Source organism: Sinocyclocheilus anshuiensis, unplaced genomic scaffold, assembly GCF_001515605.1.
Source record: "Sinocyclocheilus anshuiensis isolate Anshui unplaced genomic scaffold, SAMN03320099.WGS_v1.1 scaffold1957, whole genome shotgun sequence".
In the NCBI taxonomy this organism is placed as follows: domain Eukaryota; kingdom Metazoa; phylum Chordata; class Actinopteri; order Cypriniformes; family Cyprinidae; genus Sinocyclocheilus; species Sinocyclocheilus anshuiensis.
The window spans coordinates 1,108,122-1,128,904 of NW_015537935.1; the positions used below are offsets into that span (position 1 = coordinate 1,108,122).

Consider the following 20,783-nt stretch of genomic DNA (forward strand, 5'->3'; position numbering starts at 1 on the left):
CTGGAGATCTTCAGTTCAATCTGGCAACACTGCTCCAGCACATTCTAAAGACTTTCAATAGGGTTAAGGTCAGGACTGAAACCTTTCTTCAGGGCCATAACCCTCCCAGTCTCCACGACATCTGGAGTTGAGAAGAGCGTTAACTCTGTAAGCAGTCTCATCTTCCAATGGAGGTGAGGAAGGATTGTTAGAGGTGACCAGGGGTTTTAGGAGGGACCAGGCTGGAGACTGGGAAATGGGCAGCTAGGTTTGATGGCTTAAGTCATTGAGACATTCTGAGTAGAGGTCGACCGTTAGTGGATTTTACCAAGATTACTGGGTTGGACTGCACTGGCCGATAACCAATTAATCAACGGATAGTTTTTAAAATAGATACTGAATGAAAACTAAAATAGAGCTGAACTTTTTTTTTTTTTTTTTTAAATAATAATAATAATGTACTGAACCATGAAAATGTACCTTACTTTTTAAATGGAATAAACATATAAATATTATTATTAATTATACATTGATCATTAATGTTAGTTCATAGTGCATTAATGTTATTATTAACATTAATAATAGCACACTCTAACAATGAACAATAATTCTACAGAATATATTAAACTTAGTTCTGTCAGGACCACTATCATCAAAGATGATTAACAATTAGCATACAATGGATTGGCAGTATGGTTCTATTCTGGGTTAAAAAAAAAAAACTCCATGACCATCCATGCAGTCTAGCATGGATAAGAGCAGGGAGAGCAGCGATAACCCCCTTGGCGTAAACAGAACAGAACCAAAATAAATGCAGCAGATATCATTATTGTTCTAAATGACAATTTAATGTAACAACATAATTCAAAATAAAGAAGCCTGATTCAATGGTATATCCAAAGGTCAAATCCTGACTGTGGATGAAAGGAGGAGTGGAGGATGGAGTAGGGTAGTTAGCTCCTGAGCAATGCGATAAAGCTGCTGAATAATACTGAATAGACCTTATATAAGGATGCTGTGATAGGCGTCGTATTCCTGTATAGGTAGACGTGGATCAGCTGAGAGTCAGCTGATGCCAGCTTGACTGAACTGCCAGAACTGCCAGAACTAATGCTACACTTGATTTAATGTCACAAATGGACTCTTATTGTGAAGTGTTACTATTTCATATCAACAGTCATACTTAAAGATGGCCATCTTTAAATATCTACACAAGGCCATATAATTTAAATTACATACATATGTATATTGTATTTATACTCTCACACTTTATTTGCATCTATTTTAGAACACTTGATGATTATCTAACCAAAATAACAAAATATTGCGGTCATTCAATGGATGAGACAACACACAGGAGGTCTTGCATTCAATTCAAGTGGTGGTCCAAAAAACTTTATTTAATAGAAAAAAATAATAATAATAAATTAATCACCAAACAGGCAAAAGTTCACTTCAAGAATGAACAAAAAGTGGCATAGATGAGTTTGAAGTTCTGCATTTCTGATTTGTCTCTGTTGGCTGCATGAACATAAGAATGTGCTTTCACATGTCACTAGCTATAATATGCTTAAACTTTGCTGAATAACGAATGCATAAAAGTGTCCAGCTGGGAATAAACTAATGCAAATAGATGGTAACAGTTAACCATTTGGGGTGGACTTGCATGTATTTTTGTCACAGTTGTTGTTGAACCGCTTGACGTACTACTAATGTTAACATTCTCTGAGCCTTGACGGCAAACATACTACTGTTCTCCAGTAATGCAGCATCTAGTTAACAAATTAATTATTTTAAAATGATATGAAAACATGTACTGTAGTGTACTGTATACACCTCTTTTTGATATGTGTTTTAAATCCTCGTCTGAAGTGTCCCACTCTGTCAAAAAAAAAAAAAAACAGCATAAGGCATCAGTGATTTCACCTCTAGAGGTTGCTCTCATACTGTATAAAGACAGTGAACCCTTCTCAGCTGCTCTAGCAATGGACGCAATGGATTTTTGCTGATAACCAATTGTTCCAACAATCGGCTAACAATGACGATTAATCGGCAAACCATCAAATGGCCGACCTCTAATTCTGAGGAAGGGAAGGTCAACAGAACTTGTTCTGAACCAGTTGATTGGTGCGTTTCTCACCCAAATGACTGGAGTGTAGGCAGGTATGGACCTACTGAATTACCCAGGTGCACAGAGCAGAAGGCACATAAATATGATCTTGAGGGAAGTTGGGGTGTGGAGGCTTATGCTCTTGATGCTTGCTCAATGTCGCATGATATCCCACTGTACCGGTGCAGCTATAATCGAGGCAGGACCATGATGATGTAAGATGACTGCTCCTATGCCAATGTTGGAGCCATCCACTTCAACAATGAAGGGTAGAGACAGATCAGGATGGTGAAGTCAGGGCTAATGGCATATCCTAGGAAAGTAGGGGTTGTGATGTGAAACTCGCACTTCTTGGCTTTAACAATCAGGTGGTTGTTTTAGAGGTGATGGACAACTTCTCTGACGTGGTTGATGTGATCTTCCAGAATAGTCAAAAATAGTCAAAATAGCTCATCCACATGTCTCGATTTCTTATAAAAATTATAAATTATCTCTCCCAAATAAACCTCATAATTTGAGCTGTCATTCACATCCATAGAACAAACAATGTAGGACAAGTGCAGCACTATGATGTTTGAATATATAATCAAGCCAATATCCTAATAATATATTTAAAAATAGGATCAGTATGTTGGCTTTGTTGTACTATGATCTAGAATGTTAGTTATACTACCCACTCTTATACTTTTTTGGATCAATTAATTAAGAACCCATACATTCTGCAGTAAAGTACATTACTAACAACAAAATATAAAATATTTATATGATATACCATGCTTACCTTGGAATATCAGGCAAATACCATGGTACGTGGATATGGTAGGCATGGTATTTACATCTGATTCCATCACAATAGTCTATTTTTTCATATGTATCTCGGTTATTGAGTATTTATCCAGTCTATACTCACATCACAAGCATTATTATACAATTTTAAGGAATAGATGACCAGCCTCATAACTCTTTCAACATTAATGAAATATAAATGCTTAAAATCCTACTAGATGTTTTCCTGATCATTGCTGTTCTTTCTCTGGTACTGTCTGTAGTTTCTAGACAAATCAGAAGATGTTCTCTTGAAGCACCAAGCCAGCATCAACGAGCTGAAGAGGGCCCTGAGGGAGCCCAATAGTAAACTGGTGAACCTGGAAAAGCGTCTGTCAGGGACATCCCCAGGCGACACTCCAGAGAAGAAGGCAGTGAGTATGGAAATACTGCATTATGACAGAATATTGGTACATGTGCTGATACTTGGTTTAATCTCTATTTAATCTCTTTGACTGCAATCATCATGTATATGTGCATCATGCTGTAAACATTGTATTGATTGTGTGCAATGTGTTTTCCCTCAATTGACAAGGAAAAGCCTTAGTGTCAGTTCAACTCTTACACCTGTTGGAGCAATTTTGCATTGACTAGTCTGATAAAGGTAAAAAGAGAAAGTATTATGTGGTGTGGGTGTAGTGTTTATTGCCAAACTAATTGTTGTCTGCTGATACAGATTTTTGTTTTACCAGAAATAATTGATTTGAGATGCAGGTCATGTTGCTTTAACATTCTAATTTGAAATGTTTTATATTCAATTATCTACTATGTTCATGCATTTTGTTGTGCTATTGTATTTTTAATGATTGCCCAAGTCATTATTGCTGCTGTGTTTTCATGACGCTGATTCATGCATTCATGTTTGTTTATATGCTGTGTTAAATCCCATTATTTATAATAATTTTATTTGTATAGCTATTTCTTTTATCTTTTTTATTATTTTTTTTCTTTCTACATCTTGTATTACTCTTTAAATGTTCATAATATAAGATGATTTCTGGTTTATCCTCTTTTTTCTTTTCTGTTGGTCTTGGACCTGGCCATCTATCAGGAGGCTGTTGGTGCAGGGGTAGGGGAACCTGACAACAGCCTCTCGGTGGAGGGCTTCATCCAGAAGACTCTAGTAACTTCACATGAGGTTCCTTTGACATTTAAAATTCACTAATGGTTACTGGTTTAATGACAAGTTAGAGAACTAACATTTTTAATTTATATTATTAAATAGGACTCTGAAGAATGGGTGTTACTCAACTATGAAATGGAGAAGAAAGGAAAGTACAAAGCTATTACACCTCCAACTCCTCTGGTCATTGATCCCCTTCCAAAGGAGGAGACAGAAAAACAACAGGAAATTACCAAGATGACACACATTGAGCTAATTAGAGAGGACGGTGATGAGACACGATTGTACATGAAGACTTTTGCATCCTCAAAAATATCACTAATGGAAAAGTCAGGTGAATCTAAGGAAAATATCACAGGGGAAGATGTCACAACTAAGATTAAATCTAAATTGTCTCATGAAATGTCAAAAAAAGAGCCTACACCACTTGCTGAGTCTCGACCTAACAACAAGAAGAATACCATTACGGACATCATGGAGGAGAGTTCTCAACATAAAGTCGGAAGAGAGAAAAGACCTCAAAGCTTAAACTTGGGGAAGTTGAGTGACTTTGTGTATGAGACAGAAGCCAAAGATTCAAACATCACACATGATATTGTAGAGTCTGATGAGGACAATAATGCTGAACTTATAAAGGCGACTGTGATCTGTCATCCTGAAAATTTCAGCTCAACAACAGAGACATGGTCATCATCTATGCCTGAAAAGCTAAATCAGCCAGCCACAAATACATATGCTGCACCACTGCTTAGAGAAAGCACAGAGTTTGACAGAGTAGTGAAAAAAGACATGCAGATTCCCAATCAGGGAGCAATAAAGATTATGTATGAAAGTTTGCATAATGCAAGAAAATCTGATGGTGCAAGAAAGTTTGTAGAATGTCAAGAGCAGTTATCCAACGAAGTGAAGATTATGAACACTGAAGACAAACAAGAAAACCAAGTTTCAGTCTGTGGCCCTGGCAAAGATGAGATGAAAAGAGTCAAGACTGATATCAGATTTGAAGTCATGAAAGTCATCATGTTTGATCATAGTGAGAACGAAGCAAAATCTGGCAAAGCAAAGAAGAAAGAAATTGAAGAGTTGGGTCTTGAAAAGAAGATAAGCAATTTTGAACGGGAGGAATCTGCAGGAATCCAGGAACTGAGAAAGACCAGCCAGAGATTAACTAGACATGTGAGAACAGATATAACAAGAATTGTTCCATTAAATCCTGAGAGAATGAGCCAAGGCTACAAAGATGATCTAGATATTGGTCAAGGCTCTGAACTAATGAAAGGAAATTTTAAAAGATATAGTATGAATGAATCTTTTGTGAGACACTTTGACCCCTGTAAGTTAGAGAGCAGAGACACTAGCTATCCCCATGCAAACTGCACCACAAGTCTAGTGAAAGCTAATACAAGTCAGGAATTATCTTTAGCTATGAAAGACATCTGTGTGTGCTCGGAGCATCAAGTGATAAAGTGTCTTGAGAGTTCACCAAAAGAAAGGGGTATAAGGAATGAAGACACCACAAAACATACCAGCAGAATAGTCCACAGAGATCTTCTTTATACTGATGAGGGAATTTCAGAACTTCACTTCTCCAGACACACAGTCAACCAAAACAATACCCCTCCAACACCTCCAGTCAAAACAAAGAAAGCAAGAGAATCAGGTCTATTTCCGCGCAATAGTTGCAATTTCAGCAAAGACCCAACTCTTGAAGCCAACAAAAAGAACCTTCCGGTAAATCAACATGGCATTTTTTTTATTTTCAGTCACTGGACAATTATTGCATGAACTTCAGATTGATTCACACATTCATTGTTTTTCTTTTTATAATTTAAACATACTTGTATTTACAGTAAAATCATACTGTTTGCTTGCCCATGCGGAGAGGGGTTAGAGAAACCTACAATTTAACCATTAATGAGTAGTTTTCTGTTTAATATGCAATCAACTACACCAAAAATATCTATTTATATTAAAACTATTTCATCAATGTTTATAATTGTTGGAGGTTAAATGTTTTGGCCATTTGTTTTGATAGCCCATTTCTTCATAGTAAATTTAGTGAAATTACATAGTACCTTTGAAAATCTTTGAAACACTAACAGTAAACAGCCTGTGCATTCAACCCTTAACAGAACCTTTTGTGGTGAATGTCACATTAAATAATTAATGCTGCATGATGGGTACACTAACATCTGCTATATTGCATAGGAGATGACCAGTACTGCTACCAGTGTTGTTTGAACATGGTACTGCAATATAATGTGTGTGTGTGGAGGTTTAAACATAAATGCAAAATAACGGAATAAATGCAATATATATATAATAAAAATAAAACTACTGTATTTAACTGATTTCTAGGACATTTTGGCACAAAAAAGTATTTGCAATATATGAGCAACAACATGTGAGAGCTGGATGCTGGTTGCACATGACCTTTGCCTTCAAATTAGTTAATTACTACCATTCTGCGAGTTTTTATCATGCAGTGTAAGCTTTGAAATGACCAGTAATGTATTCAAAGTCACAATATTTTAAATACACTTCATACTGTTATTTATTTGCTTAGTCATTTTACAACATGTTGGACTTTATTTCTTTATTGGCTATGAATCTTCTGTCACTATGAGCATGACTGTCCGCTTGTTTTCCTTTGTATTTTTTTACTGGTTTTGTCCCAAAACTGTTCCAAAACTGAAAAATTATGACCAATTCATACTGTTATGCTTGTTGTGTAATCACTTACCCAGTAATGCATTTAATATCACAATAATAAAAATATTACAACAATAATTTAATTATTTAATTTGCTAATCTAATTTAACATTAATAATTATGTTGCTTTCTAAAATACATTAATTTGGCCAAATTTTAAAACAGCTTTGCATGTATCCTTCCCATAATGCACTGGTGCAAAGACTGTTAGCTTAACTTGCTAACATTCAAACTCTATTGACATCAGTTGTGAGCAGTGTGGGCAGTAACTATAGTTACTAGTTACTGTAATATTACTTTACTAATTACTAAGCTTGGAATATGGAAAAGCTTACATTCAGGGGATGTAAATATTGCCATTACACATCCCTCTGATCCCCATATAAATTATATTACTATAATTAAAAATCTTATGAACTTATGTTATTTCTTTTGATAAAATACTTAATGAAATATAATCATATGGGTAACAGATAAATTGTAGCTACAATTAGCTTCAAGCTACACATGACAATTAATACAATACTTTTACTTAAAAGTCACTATCAGTCACCATTGAGTGTTTGTAAAAAAAAACTTCTGACTGCGTTCCAATGTAGATTTTGGTCAAATGATGAGGCAGAAATATATTGTTAGTAACATTTTAGAAGAGTTTTATGGGGAAGATACACAATTACAACTTCTGTGGAGTGTGAAGTAAAAGTAATATAACTAGTAGTGTAACTAATTACTGTTGCCAGATAGTAATAAGTAATAATATTACTTTTGAAAGGAGTAACTAGTAACGAGTAATAAATTACATTTTTGAAGTAACAAGCCCAACACTGGTTGTGAGTCAAGTCTTCCATACGCTTTGTGTGAGTAGTGCAGTTTGTGACACATGGAGTTGCTCCCCAAGTAGAACATTCTAAATCAGTCCCTTAAGAGTTTTTTTGTTTTTTTTTTGTCCAAAGACTGGATGTAGCTGCCAATGTAGGTAGTACACAGTTCTCTAGGTTCTAGAATGAAGTCATTGTGCTGATATTAACCCAGAAAATGGGTTAATGGGTTTTCAATAGGCAATGTTACTCAAAACTGCATTTTGTTCTGTTGAACCGATTAACTGTTAAACTTCTGTTACTAAATGTTTACTTTCTTGTAAGTTTGTCATTTGGATCCTTTATTTTTTCTAGTATGGTTGTTTTTATCAGATCCTGAAAGCTAGACAACTTCATGATTATTAAATACTAATTCTTAGTTAATTCTTTGATTCTTTAAAATTTATTTTAAAACTAGTTGGTTTATTTTTAAACCCACTAGATTATGTGAAGAACCCCGGCATGTTAAATGAGATCTCTATGTTTTTATTATCTAAAATTTAAGTCAAGAATCACATTTTAAGAAGAGAATTTTATAGTCACTTACAAAGTGATTTAAATGAGTGTGTGTGTTTAGGTTGCAATGTATGTCTTTCTTTCCTGGTGTGTTGCTTCTGTAACACAGCTAACTTTAGACTGCTTCTCTCTCTTTCTTGTTCTGCTTTTCCTTTACAGGAGCCTCTGTCCACTATTTCTCTTCTTGAAGACCCACAATATGCTGTTAAGGTGTCTCATTCCACACTGTTTGCATGTTCTTGCATGTTTTTTAAAAAGGCTTAATTTTCTACTCAGGCTCTTTTAACACCAATATAATAACATTAAAATCATGCTTTTGAATGCTTTCTATCTGTTCCGAGTGACAAGTTTACTGTGCTTGCTCCATCAGCGGTCAGAATAATTAGAAAATTAGAATGACATCTGACAGTAGTTGTTGTTTGTGTAACCTTTTAAAAAGGTGACCCAATTCAAAATCATGGACATTGTCTTCAGTCACTTCATTTTTTTTCTTCTACAAACTAGACATGTGCCGGTATTTGGTATTATGGTAGCCTATTTTGCTGTAATGAACATGCAACGCATTGTTATCATGGGCACTTAAATACCATGAATAATTCTAGATGCCCTATTATCTTTAATTGTTTAATTTTTTTAGAATGTACATTAGCTCATTTTCCATTGACCAGTTCAAAATATTTCAACAAAAATGGCAGATGGGCTGAATGAAAATGCAAATTCACTCTCTGACAGTAGGTGGCACTTATAGAACAGCATAAATACAGCAGATACTACTGTTACCTAAAGCAGCGTTGTACCATTTTCTGTTTCTGACACCAGTTTGTCCTGCAGAAGACAGGAAGTTAAACATTATGTAAATGTTTGAAAAAAGCTATTCAGATTTTTGTATTCTCTATGGTGTTTCTCAGACAACTTAAAACAACTTTAAACATTTGCCTACACTTCTACATTCTAATGTACTTAAGTTCTGTGGTAGTACAGTACTGGTTTATTGTGACAAAATCTTCACAATTATAGTGATATAAAAATTTGAAACCGTCGCATGCCTACTGCAAACCATATGATAATTTTTACCTGTTGTAAGAATAGAATGCATCAACATATATGATCTCATGACTGGATCATTACACTGGATCATTTCACTCAAGCATTATAAACAGCTCAAAAGCACGCCCATGATTTCTTCATATCTCCATCATTACTGTTTGTTTCATTCATATGTGATGTAGAAAAATGCTGCCCCTTTTCTTTCTTCAAAAACAGCAGCCTCACTCTGCCCTGGAGGACGACTATAATCGTGAGTTTGCTGGCTTGAAGGACACCTACCTGGCCATCGAGAGGAAATGTTCAAGTATGACTGTCAGCTCCATTTCAAACCTGGAAGCTGAGGTGGATTTCACTGTCATTATGAACTTGCACAGTGGCGTGGAGGAATTTTCTAGAGGCATGACTGAGCTGGTTGAGAAGGACAAAGTAGAGCTGGGCAGGGAGAGTTTTGACAACACTCCCTGGTCTCACTCCACCTGTCACATGAATTTGCAAGATGTATCACCTGGAAGAGAACATTTCCTTGAAGGTTGTGGTCGTCAAGATATAGAACCTGTAAGGACGAGTTTGTATTCCATAAACAGGTCAAAAGAGGAAGAGATCTACAGAATTGTGACATTCATTACATATCTTAAACTACATTATCTTATTGCAAATTGTTTTGTGCCTTTTTTTCTGTCAATGAATATCATTTATGCTTTGGTAACATTTTGATTTGTTATTTTTGATTATGTTCATTCTACTTCATTGTGTTTATTATTTAATAATAGGAAATTCCTAAATCAAAAGGTCATCCACAATGATTCAATCATAGCATTGAATTGGAGGAGAATTTCTGAAGTGAAGACTGCAATAGCAATAATAAATCCATTGAAAACATGTGGATTTTAATTTAAGGCCCCTTGTAGTATAAATGTGAAATTTACCCATTGTGTAATAAATAAATAAATAAATATCAAATTAATTTTAAAAAATCATCATTATGGAAAAGAATAAAAATGATACATAAAATTAGTGAGAAATGGTTTCCTCTAGACATAAATAGCAGAGTGGGAAAATTTTCATTTAATTTATATATTTATTAAATGTCTAATACTAGTAAAACTTTTTGTAATAAACCTCTTCTGTTTTACTGTGAAATAAAAATGTGTTGGATACCAAGCACATTTTTTGCATCATCTGAAACATGTCATTAATGTCATTACTGATCACATACACATCATGCACATGCAATGTGTATCCCCCATTTAGGGGAAGTCGTGGCCTAATGGTTAGAGAGTCGGACTCGTAACCCAGAGGTTGCGGGTTCGAGTCTTGTACCGGCAGGTATTGTAGGTGGGGGGAGTGAATGTACAGGGCTCTCTACCACCTTCAATACCACGACTGAGGTGCCCTTGTGCAAGGCACCAAACCCCGAACTGCTCCCCGGCGCCGCAGCAAAAAATGGCTGCCCACTGCTCTGGGTTTGTGTTCACGGTGTGTGTGTGTGTGTGTGTGTGTGTGTGTGTGTTCACTGCTGTGTGTGTGCACTTTGGAGGATAAATGCAGAGCACTAATTCCGAGTATGGGTCACCATACTTGGCCACATGTCACTTCCCATTTCACATTTGTGTAGATCATGGTCTTTAAATCTGTTATACTGTTAGAATCTTTTAGAATGTTGTACATCTAATTTAACTTGGAACAAAACAGATTTTACTTAATATTACTATTTGTAATATTACTTATAACAAATATAACAAAAACTCAGCAGACATATTGTTTACCCCACATACTAATGTAACTATTTTTTCCTTTTTTATTCATCAGCCCCCTGTTGCCAAGAAAGACCCCAGCGCAGTGAGTGCAGCCCAGATGTTGAGAAAAGGAGAAGTTAAAATGGAACTGCATTCTAATGGCTCTGAGGCTCCTGTCAAAGACATCTCTGATCATGTAAGAGTATAAATATAATTTCTTTCCTACATATTCATACTGAAAATTGTGGATTTTCTATGCTCCAGTTGCTGTATTTGCAATGAAAGTTCATAAAGTTGCTATAAATACTAACCTAAAATAGTTATTAAATTCTAATTCAAGATTTTGAGGTGCAGAAGAGGTTCCTATCTACAAATTTTAAGTAAACAGTGTCTTGTGTCATTCCTATTCCAGACTCTACAAAGCATATGGCAAAGGCAATTTTTTTGTCATTCTTTCTGCATATTAAGTGTTGAATGATGTACAATGTTTGATCTTCCCCCCAGTCCATGTCTGTGACTGATAATTGCACAGAAAGTTTCTCATTCATCACTGGAGGCTGTGTATTTGTGTGTGAAGTGGCATGTGTGCTGTGCCCTGCATGTATTTTTATTAAAATACATTTATATTGCTAATTACATAGTTAATTTAAAAAATGCATTGTCTCTTGTTGACATCCATTTAACAAACTCTGTGAGCAGAAGCATTTTTGTCTTGTTTTTTTAATCACTGAAGCTTTCATATTAAGGAAATAACAGACTGACCTCGTCCAAATTTTTCAGCCTTATCCTTATATCCCCTCATATCGTTTAAAAATTGTGAGTGAACAACAGCCTAAGCAGGTTAATAAAATTATTGTCAACTGCAAGACAACCAAAGTCTCTAGCCCTGGCACCATACCTCTGCTGAAGAATCCAGCATAAACCAGCATTAATTTCCTGTTGGACAAAGCTGTTATAGTGCTGGACTAACATTGTTTTTGCTAGTGTATTTATGCACTGATGTAAAGTAGTTTATATATCATACTAAATAGTTATGATATATTATTTAAAAACTCAAACTGGTAAAATGTGAATCAGTTTATTCAAGGTACAAAATGAAAAAAAAAAAAAAAGCATTTGTGTTATGTTACTATGTTTTTGTCTTATCTTGTGTTGCATTTTTCTATAATATAACTGAATATAAATGTCATATGCCTTCCTGGACAACTGGGTTAAAGGCCTCAAGATAATCTGTCTCTCTACACTGTAAAATCTAATTAGTTGGGCTTACTTAAAAATAGCATGCAAAGTGATTGCCTTGAAAAAACTAACTAAAGTGAAATTGGAATAGTATGTTGTACTGACAAATGCTTAGTTAGTATAGTTTACTTACACGAGAGTTCTAGTTACTATAAAAGAACTGTAGGGGGTACTTGATCCTTTCATTTAGGTTTACTCATGACTTAGTATAGCTACTCACTGACTCCCAGAGTGCATTTAAGGATTATATAAACCTAATTATAAGCTTCTTAAGGTATTTATAAAAAACACATTTTGCAAAAGTTAATTGACTAATACAAGCACAAAAAAAGAACACATTATTGATTTAATTAGAAGATAGGTCACCTTTTAAAAGCAACATATTTATTCCTTTTTTTCCCTTGAAACCAAATTTCTCTGATTTCATATTGCATTGCTGCATTAACAGGACGATAATTACAGTAACATAAACAAAGTTCCAAGTGCCCAACCAAAGGGAACGCTAATCACTATAATGGTGAGTTTAAAAAAAAAACTCATTTGAGGAAAATCAACATCAATTTATGAAGTTAGCTTATGTGATGTTCTCTCAAATATTTCAGTTGTATTGAAAATTCAACATTCATGATGACTGGGAAACGAGTGAATGCAACTAGTGAAAGATAACTGCAGACATTGAGGGAATGGGTGAAAAGTCTATTAAGACTTGTTTTCTTTTCTTCTTCTTCCGTTGTTATGTTGCACATTAGCAACATATTAGTGCACTGCTGCCTCTCACTGCTTTATTAATATCATTGGTTCCTTTGTGGCTACTTGAATATTTTAAGTAAGTGTCAGTCAAAACAGTAAGTAAATTGTTTTATTTGCCTTGAAAGTAGCTGTAACTTAATAAAACCTAGTAAGTATAACAACTAAGTAAAGATTACTAATTAAATCTAAGTAAGGTAAACTATTGGATTTTACAGTGTAACTTTGTGTCTATGTGTATCTATACAATATAGTCAAACTCTAACAATCCTCTCCCAAATATTTTGCTATTATGTCTGCGCTTATTTCCTTTACAGGTATAAGTAGCAGTGGGTGGTAATAAACAAGAAATGCTGATAACGTTTCTTTAGTCATTCAGCAATCTAAAAGCTGGTTCTTTTATTTTTACCTGTATCATTCATACATGGGCTGAAAATAGTACTTTACTTACTGCCTGCCAGATGTAGCCATCTGCTGGCAAAGAGACTGTATTTTTAGCTTTTATTGCTCTTAACTGTATTGCCTTTGCACTTCTTGATTCTCTTTTCATGTTTGTTGCAGAAACTGGAAGAGAGCAGAGTTAAGGAGGCAAAAGAGACTGAGTCCCCTGTGAGTCTGTGCACATAATCACTCCCCAAATAATAGTGGTGGACCAGTATGTTTTTTGTGATGGCTGATTCTGATGTATAGAGGTGGCTGATACAGTACAGATACAATGCAGATATCATGTCCACATATTGCAGTTTAATTATGACAAATAAGATTTAAATTATATGAAACAGTTTATTGTTTTCACTTATTTTTGAATTATTTTGTGACAAGACTGTCAGTTGATTTTAGAATTGACAAAAGGGTTGCTTTCCTGTTTATGGGTATGGTTATCACTAATCTTGCCCATGTTTAAAATTGTCAAATAAAGACTGATTAATCCGTATACCATACAGAAATGATTCAGACCTCAGACACTCTGTACCCCATAATGACAAAAGTAATTTTGCAAATTCATTATAAAAAGTAAAAACTAAAATATTACATTGACTTAAATATTCAGACCCTTAACTCAGTACTTAGCTAAAGCATATTTGAGAGCAATTACAACCTCAAGTCTTTTTGGCTATGATGTGACACCTGGATTTGAGGATTTTCTGCCATTCTTCTGTACAAATCCTCTCAAGCTCTGTCAGGTTAGATGGATACAATGTGTAGACAGCCATTGCTTTTTAGCTAATTCTGGCTTTCATGCGTTTTGCACTGAGGAAAGTGTTCAGTCTGGCCACTTTTCTATAAAGCCCAGAATGGTGGAGCTTTTGTCATTTTTTGTTTTATTTATGTAGCACCATACAATACAACATGCATTGTCCAAGGTGCTTTACAGCAGTACAATAAAAAGATGTACAAACAAGTATAATAATAATACAGATTCGAAATTCACATAGCATCACAAAGTACATAATATTTAACTCATAAAAGAACCTAACCACAAAATAAATAAATTGAAAAGCAGGAATAACAAATAAATTTTAATTTTAGACAAAAAATATAGATACAGTGGATGCTGATCTAATGTGTAGTGGTAGACTATTCCAAAGGTTAAGACCAGCCGCCTCAAACACTCTACCCCTGTATTTCAATCTGCTTCTTGGCACCTTTAGTAAAATTTGATTACCGGATCTAAGTGATCTAGGTGGCTAATGAATTGAAGGAGGTAGAAGAGATATAAGCGAGCAAGGTTATTAATAGATTTATAAGCTAAAATGTGTACTTAATCAAATACAATAATCCCAGTCATTTAGATGCAGGAAATTCAGGGACATCTAATTCATTAGATCTTTAAAATAGGCTGCCATTGTCTCAAGCATTTGTATCTCCTTTTTTTAATGGCAAGTAAATTTGGGTGTCATCTGCATAACAATGGAATGATACTCTGTGTTTTCTGAAAATATCACCCAGTGGAAGGATAGAAAGAGAAAAAAAATGGTAGTGAGAATGGAGCTTTGTGGGACTCCACAGGTAAGACTGGCCAAGAACAATGCACAATTTGCAATATTGACTGTATAACATCTTTTGATCAAATAAGACATAAACCATTGAAGGACATTAGCCCACAGGCCTACATAGTGCTCTAAACAAGAAATAAGAATGGAATGATTAACTGTATCAAAGGCTGCTGTCCAGAAGTATTAGGACCAGGGCTTGACATTAACACCTGCCAAATGCGGGTGGATTTCAGCTGTGGCGTGTAACACAGTTACTCCCACTAGCCACTTTAGTGGGTTAAATTTTATATGCATTAACTGAGATTGACATTAATGCTTGTCTAGGAAAAGTGGAATTTTTGAAGGGGCAACTGACCTGATTAAAACAACTAACTAGGGAAGCACCGACATTTCTGTGAGAATGATTCTGATTTTATTACATTTGGTGCAAACGGCCATTGATAATGGATAATGTATTGACAGTAGGCTAACAAAGTCACGCCAGTTGATGCTTGTGCAACCTGACTGTGTGTGAGAAAATCTTGTTGAGAAATCAAAACAAATGAAAACAGCTGCACACAGAAGAAACATGCTCTGGTAAAAAGGTAGTTTTTATATTTATAATATATGATACAGCCTAGTTAAGCAACATGACATGACCAAGAGAATGCATTTTTAACTGAAAACCAGTATAGGATTTGAGTCAATGATTCAATAACTCACTCATAAAGACAGGCACTTGCTTCATTTTGAATGAATGAGCTGTCTTAACGAATCATTTGAATGAAATTTGAATGACTGACTCAGTGACTCACTCCTTAAGACAGTCACTTGCTGCCACTTGCTGGCGGTTTACTTTCATATTTTAAAGTAATCTATCATTGCTTTAAAATATGATCCAACATCCAACATTTCATATTTATATATTAAACTTTAACATAACTATTTATGAAAGTTGTATTTTTGCAGTGTAAATGCATTCATGCTACGAAAACTGCCCTTTATATAGGCAAAAAATTACCTGGAAATCAGTTTAAGTAAATTATAAAGTATGCAGTAGTCAGCTTTAATCATATAAATTGTAATTTCCCCAAAACAAAACAGTGGCCAGTGGAAATGCTGAGTGGTTAGTCATTTTGGAAAACTGTAATTAATTAAACACAAATCTCTAATATCTTTGACATAAAAGGAAATAACCCTAACCCTAAAATTGGAAAGAAAGTAAAAGAAAAAAAAACTAAGTCAAGTCAAGTCAAGTCTGCTTTATTGTCAATTCTTCCACATGTACAGCACATACACACAGAGAATTTAAAAGGCTCCGAGAGTCTCTGCTGTCGCTGAAACGATGGGCTATCCTCCTAAACCTTTAAAAGGGTAAAGGTTTGTTTTCTTAAAAAGAGGACTGACTGTTGCAAATTTCATGTCATTAGGTACTGTTCCATTACAAAGACATTTATTAATGAAAAGAAGAAGACTGGATTCTATAGTTTTAGCAACCTGTTTAAAAAATAATAATAATAAAAATTGAAGGAATACTGTCTGCAGGGTGGCAGTAGGTTTTAATTGATCTACTATTGATCTATCTTAATTTGTGCCGGAACAAGCCGGATCCGGCACATCAGAATTTGTCCGAAATCCGATCCGGCACCTCATTTGACTTGACAGATGCCCTCCTCACGCACCAATGAAAGACGTTCGTGTTGACCTATAGCGTGTGTGTGTGTGTGTATATATGTTCCTGTGGTAGAGCATTGCATTAGCAGTGCAAAAGGTCGGGGGTTCGTTCCCAGGGAACACACATACTGGTAAAAGATGTATAGCCTGAATGCACAGTAACTCGCTTGGATAAAAGTGTCTGCTAAATGCATAAATTATTAAATGAAATGATATATTTTATGAAAAAACTTCTATTATGAGCGCGCTTGCCGCACATCTACATTTGAAATAACAAACTTGAGCGCAAAGAGACAAGACGTGGCTGCTCTCACAAACCCGAATGCACGGATCCTGCACTTTCTCAGATGTTTACATTTAGTTAAGACAAAACTGACTGCTTACGAGGATACTCGCCAGGACGGCCATTTTGACGTCATTTTGTGTGTATTTGGTCGCGTAAGCGCAACAAGCTGCGAAAAATAACTCAATTTGGTACTCGCGAGGCGGCTTTATATGCGCGCGCTTTGGACGTGACTGAGCGCACAGAAAACCCCCTTTGGAACATGCGAGTATCTAATGGCTTAAACTTAAAAAGATGTGCAAATTATACAGTTTTGTGATGATGCAACAATGACTCGAATTCTGTCGACTGTCCCGAAACCCAAGCGAAAGTCTTGTATCGCAGCGTGCAGTAGTGCAGACAAGATGCGCTGTTGTGAAGCACTTTGAGAGTGAGAGAGAGAAGACGCGGTAAAGCTGAATCACTCACGCTGTTTTCAAATGACTGATTTAATCTGATAGTTTGTGTGGATTTATTTACTCATATAGCCTACATGCTCTATTGAATAAATGTTTGCAGGAATTTCCCTCATTATAAACTCGAAAGCTGATTAAACATAATTCTATTTTCCAGAGATTTGAGAAAAAAAAAACATGACTTTTCCAAAACTTTTCCAGGCCTGGAAGTTGCTGTTTTAAAATTTCATGATTTTTCATGACCGTAAGAAGATGCACGCTCTTAATCACGTGAGCTGGTCCTCCATTGCGCGAATGCTCCATTACCTCTCCCTCCTCTAATCACATGCTGGATCCGTCACCCCGCTTTGTTCCGGGACCTCGCAATTTACAAATTAAGCACTGCAGTAAATGAATAATTCATGATAGAAACAGATGATATAGCATGAGATGACAAATTTGTGAGTAAAAATTCTAGTAATTTGTAGTAAAATAAGAAATACATTCTTTACATAATTGTGGAGACGTATCTGAGAAACTCGAAATAGGAGGACTGACAATAGCATTTATGGTCAAAAAAATGATATTGGATTTATGATAGTTTTTGTCAATAACGTCTGAAAAAATATTTATTATTAGCTGCTCTCATAGCTCTCTGGAAGTTTGATATTGAATCAATGAAGATTTCATAGGAAATCTGAGGTTCTCTTTTGAATGGTCGTTACGTAACACGCTATGGGGAAACTCCTGTATACTCTGAATACTGAAGCCTGATTTGTTCACGTTTGTGTAGCTGCACGTACCAATGGTGCTTCAACTCACCAAAAGGAGTGCAGCCGACTTATATAAGTCGGCTCTGTGTGCCATTTCATTAGAATTTTTCTCCTTTAGCGCAAAGATCGTCTCCTCGCTGGACTCTGATGCAAGAAACAAGTAGCTCGAAGCCTGCTACTCGCCGAAGAGCCCCGGCAGCGGGAAGACACTCCTCATAGAATCTCTGCTTAGAATGGTCGGCTCCAGAAGAGACTGCCCGCAGCCGCTTAGACGAACGATGCCCTCTGGGCCATCGTCAACGACCCTCCCACCAGAGACCAGCGCTGTTTTTCCTGGAAGTTCATGATGAACTTACCAAGGCGTGGCGTGCGGGTTTGAAAAACCCCTCACCTGTTTCAGACTGGCATCCCGTTGGGACTGACCTCCAGAAGGAAGGTAGTCATGACAGATGCCTCCAACTCGGGTTGGGCATTCCTGCCAGCCTTAACCCTCTGGGGTCAACAAGAGGCATAGACTTAAATTACTATCGTACAGATAAGAGCAATACATCATTCGAATCTGTACAGGGTCTACTTTTATTTGGAAACACTCATAATAACAAAATGCTGTGCTTTTGTAAAATAGAGAAAACAAAAAGGGTGCACTTTCTGTTGTCTTGGTCTCCGTGAACTACTTTCTGAAATGCGTCACAAAAATGAACTGAAATTCAGTGAATACTTGACACACAGACATGAGAGATATGTCTATGAAAGCTTGAAATGTCTGCTTTTAAATGAAGTCATGAAAACAAATATTCTCTGATAAAGTAATCCATATGAAACCAACGCGAGGTCCAGTTTTTCCCGTCTGAGCTCATTATCTGTAATGTGATCACACCCATGCGCAATGCGCGCTATTCATATGGTAATCATATGGCCATCTTGGCAAATAATGCTCTTGTGGCTGGCTAGTCAGTCGGCAAAAATGACCTTGTCGTTAAGTTCCTGGGGGGAGCTCGGAGACTGAATCCGCCTCGTACTCATACTGTGCTGACGTGGGAATTATCCATAGTCCTTAGGGCCCTACGGGGCCCTCCCTTTGAGCCCCTCCAGTCAGCTGACTTACAGCCCCTGTCACTTAAGACCGCCCTCCTGTTGGCTTTAGCGTCAGTCAAGCGAGTGGGGTGATAACTAGGGATGGGGAGTCGACTCCAAAAGAGTTGATTCCTTGACTCTGAATAGCCCAAGAGTCGGAGTCAACTCCAGCACTGGAATCGACTCTTGTTGTCGACTTCGAAATCGCTGATGTCTTCTCTCATTCTCAAATCCCTATATAGTGCATGGCAGTTGAGTGCAGTATATCAGCAAAGAGTAAACGAAATTAAGCGAGGATCCGTTTGCAGTGCAGTCCATGTCGGGTTCGTATGTGGTGCAGAAGCAGCACGGGCTCATTGTGCGCTATGATCCACGGCTGTTTGCCACCATTATTTTTATTTTCAAATCCGAACGTTAATCCTTTTTTTTCTTCTTTTTTTTCAGCATAGTGAGTATCTTTTTACACAGTAGCTAATACAGTCTTTCATAGACATCGTGAAGTGCAATATATTAGGTTATTAAATGCATTTTACTACTGTAGCCTATAGATTTAGGCCCTATATATTAAGATGCTCAAACAAGTGGAAAAACATGTAAACACAGCCTAAAGTCTACTTTTCTTATGTTAAAAAGTCATAGGCTATCACAAACGTTTTAAATTGAAACTTACCATTGACAGAAACAGCCGTCTCGTGCCTTTTCTTTTGCATTTATCCTTATTATAAGTAATCCTGCTGGTCATAAAAACTTAGTTTTTCTAACTATCTAAAAGTGTAGGGTAGCCTACTTTTCCTTTCTTTACCCCTATAGCTAAAAAGCCATGTGTGAAAGACAGTAGACTTTAATTATATGCAGTTATGGTGTAATTCATTTGATATCAATCCATGTTCATTTTTACTGTGATGCGCTCACTGTCACTAATTCATCTTGTGCAGCACAGCAAAAATAGACTCGGTGCGGAAACGATCGCTGCGCTTGGAACGCATTGCTGGCCTGGTACAGAGTGAATGCTCAACATGGGCATGGAAAAAATACGCACTGCAAACGGAGTATGTGAATGGGGCCGTGAGTCGGATAGCGGGAGCTGTCGCAGAAACGACCTATTCACATACTTTTATTCTACGTGATAGAAATAAATAACAGTCATGGTAAATTTAGTTTGTAATTTTACATGCTTCTGTGACAGCTTTGTAGTTTAATTGATATGTTTTGTTATGCGATGTTATGTTTAATGCAGTCAATATACATTTGGTTTTCCATGGTTAACCTATAGGCTATTCCTCTGGCATGAAGCACTGACTGACAGTATTCACTCGGGATGTTCGATTCCAGGTTTTGTTGTGTTGTGTTCAATCTTTGAACTAACTTTAAATCATTAAAAACTCACATAATAAACAATAATAAACAAATCAATAAGTGTACATTCATATGTAGCCTATTTTTGTATGTATTGTATTTATTGCTGTTTAAGACAATGCCTTTAGCACCATCCTCTGACCAGTATAATGTGACTGTGACAAGAGGGGTGGGGCCGAGAGCCGTGGGAACGGAGCGAGGCCGGTGGAGTAAATGCTAATGCGCGACACCTGCGCCACTCACCACGGGGGAGCTCCGGAAGGATAAAAGGAGGAGTGACGACAGTGTTGGACGAGAGAGGACCAGGCCTGGATTTTATTTT

At 36.3% G+C, this 20,783-nt stretch overlaps 1 protein-coding gene across 2 annotated transcripts in view; it reads left to right on the forward strand.

The window, feature by feature from the left end:
* The window catches only part of LOC107658657 (band 4.1-like protein 1), a 174,149-nt gene extending 155,757 nt beyond the window's left edge, over positions 1 to 18,392 (forward strand). The window contains exons 14-20 of one of the 2 annotated variants that reach the window (XM_016447302.1): positions 3,139 to 3,288; positions 4,140 to 5,768; positions 8,282 to 8,332; positions 9,386 to 9,724; positions 10,979 to 11,101; positions 13,453 to 13,500; positions 18,150 to 18,392. In XM_016447302.1, coding sequence (XP_016302788.1) covers positions 3,139 to 3,288; positions 4,140 to 5,768; positions 8,282 to 8,332; positions 9,386 to 9,724; positions 10,979 to 11,101; positions 13,453 to 13,500; positions 18,150 to 18,179 — 2,370 coding nt within the window. In that variant the 3' untranslated portion in view covers positions 18,180 to 18,392. The remainder of the gene's footprint in view (positions 1 to 3,138; positions 3,289 to 4,139; positions 5,769 to 8,281; positions 8,333 to 9,385; positions 9,725 to 10,978; positions 11,102 to 13,452; positions 13,501 to 18,149) is intronic. The other variant, XM_016447310.1, reaches the window with a different exon arrangement.
* The last annotated feature ends 2,391 nt before the right edge of the window (positions 18,393 to 20,783 follow it).